The 933-nt window shown below is 59.9% G+C and overlaps 1 protein-coding gene across 1 annotated transcript in view; it reads right to left on the bottom strand.

Annotated features, from left to right (window-relative positions):
• Positions 1–933, bottom strand: part of HAPLN4 (hyaluronan and proteoglycan link protein 4) — a 10,079-nt gene that overhangs the window by 3,254 nt on the left and 5,892 nt on the right. Inside the window, 1 exon segment of the mRNA XM_027771272.1 lies at positions 14–229. Within this exon segment, the coding sequence (XP_027627073.1) occupies positions 14–229 (216 nt within the window).

The following is a 933-nucleotide window of genomic DNA, read 5'->3' as shown; positions in this document are numbered from 1 at the left end:
CAGATAAGGTCGCTCAGGCCTCCGCAGGGCTCCCGGGGCTGGCTCACCGGGTACTGCACGGAGCCGTCACGCAGCCAGCCCGCGTTGCACCAGTCCAGGCCGTCGCGCCAGGCCGCGTGCAGCTGCTCTGCAGATGCCAAGATCCCGTCCTGCTCGGCGCAAGCGCGCTGCGCCTCCGCGAAGGTCAACTTGTAACGGCCTCCACGCGGGTGGTAGGGGAAGACCACACCTGGCAGGGGCAGGAGGGTGGTCAGCCAGGGTCCCCTAGCCCTTACCCCCGTCCACCCTTCAACTCGTACCTTCCACCCATTCCTCCCTCTGCCTTCCACCTGACCACCCTCTACCTACCTGACTCCCCCCTTAAGGCTACTTTTTCTTTTTTTGGAGAGTTTTTGTTTGTTTGTTTTTGCTACAGGGCGCCTGCGCTTGCCAGACAGAGACAGAGAGACAGAAAGCGAGAGATTACCCCCCCCCCGGCGGGGGCGGGGGATGGCCACGCTGCAATCCCTTCTCTATTCTCCTCTCGGGATCTTGGGCACGCACGCACACGCGCCCAGCGTGAGTTTTAAGCCACCGGGTCGGGGACTCGAACCGCGGTCGACTACATAGGAGTCCAGCGACATAGCCATTACTCTAACTGCTGGTCCCAAAGGCTCCCTTTTCCATAAGCTTGGACTTTACTCAACTCTCCCTTACCATACTTAATCACGTCCAGGCCTCTCTCATCGCTGCAGACTTTGGCTCATACTCTTTCCACCCTTTTCCACTTGTTGAACTCCTATTCACCCTTCAAAACCCAGCTCCAGGGACCAGCAGTTAGCGTAATGGCTATGTCGTTGGACTCCCACATAGTCGACCGCGGTTCGAGTCCCGGACCCGGTGGCTTAAACTCACGCCGGGCGCGTGTGCGTGCGTGCCCAAGATCCCTAGAGG

Source organism: Tupaia chinensis, unplaced genomic scaffold (assembly GCF_000334495.1).
Source record: "Tupaia chinensis unplaced genomic scaffold, TupChi_1.0 Scaffold000201_1, whole genome shotgun sequence".
Taxonomy (NCBI): Eukaryota; Metazoa; Chordata; class Mammalia; order Scandentia; family Tupaiidae; genus Tupaia; species Tupaia belangeri.
This window is presented reverse-complemented; position numbering and strand designations above follow the sequence as displayed.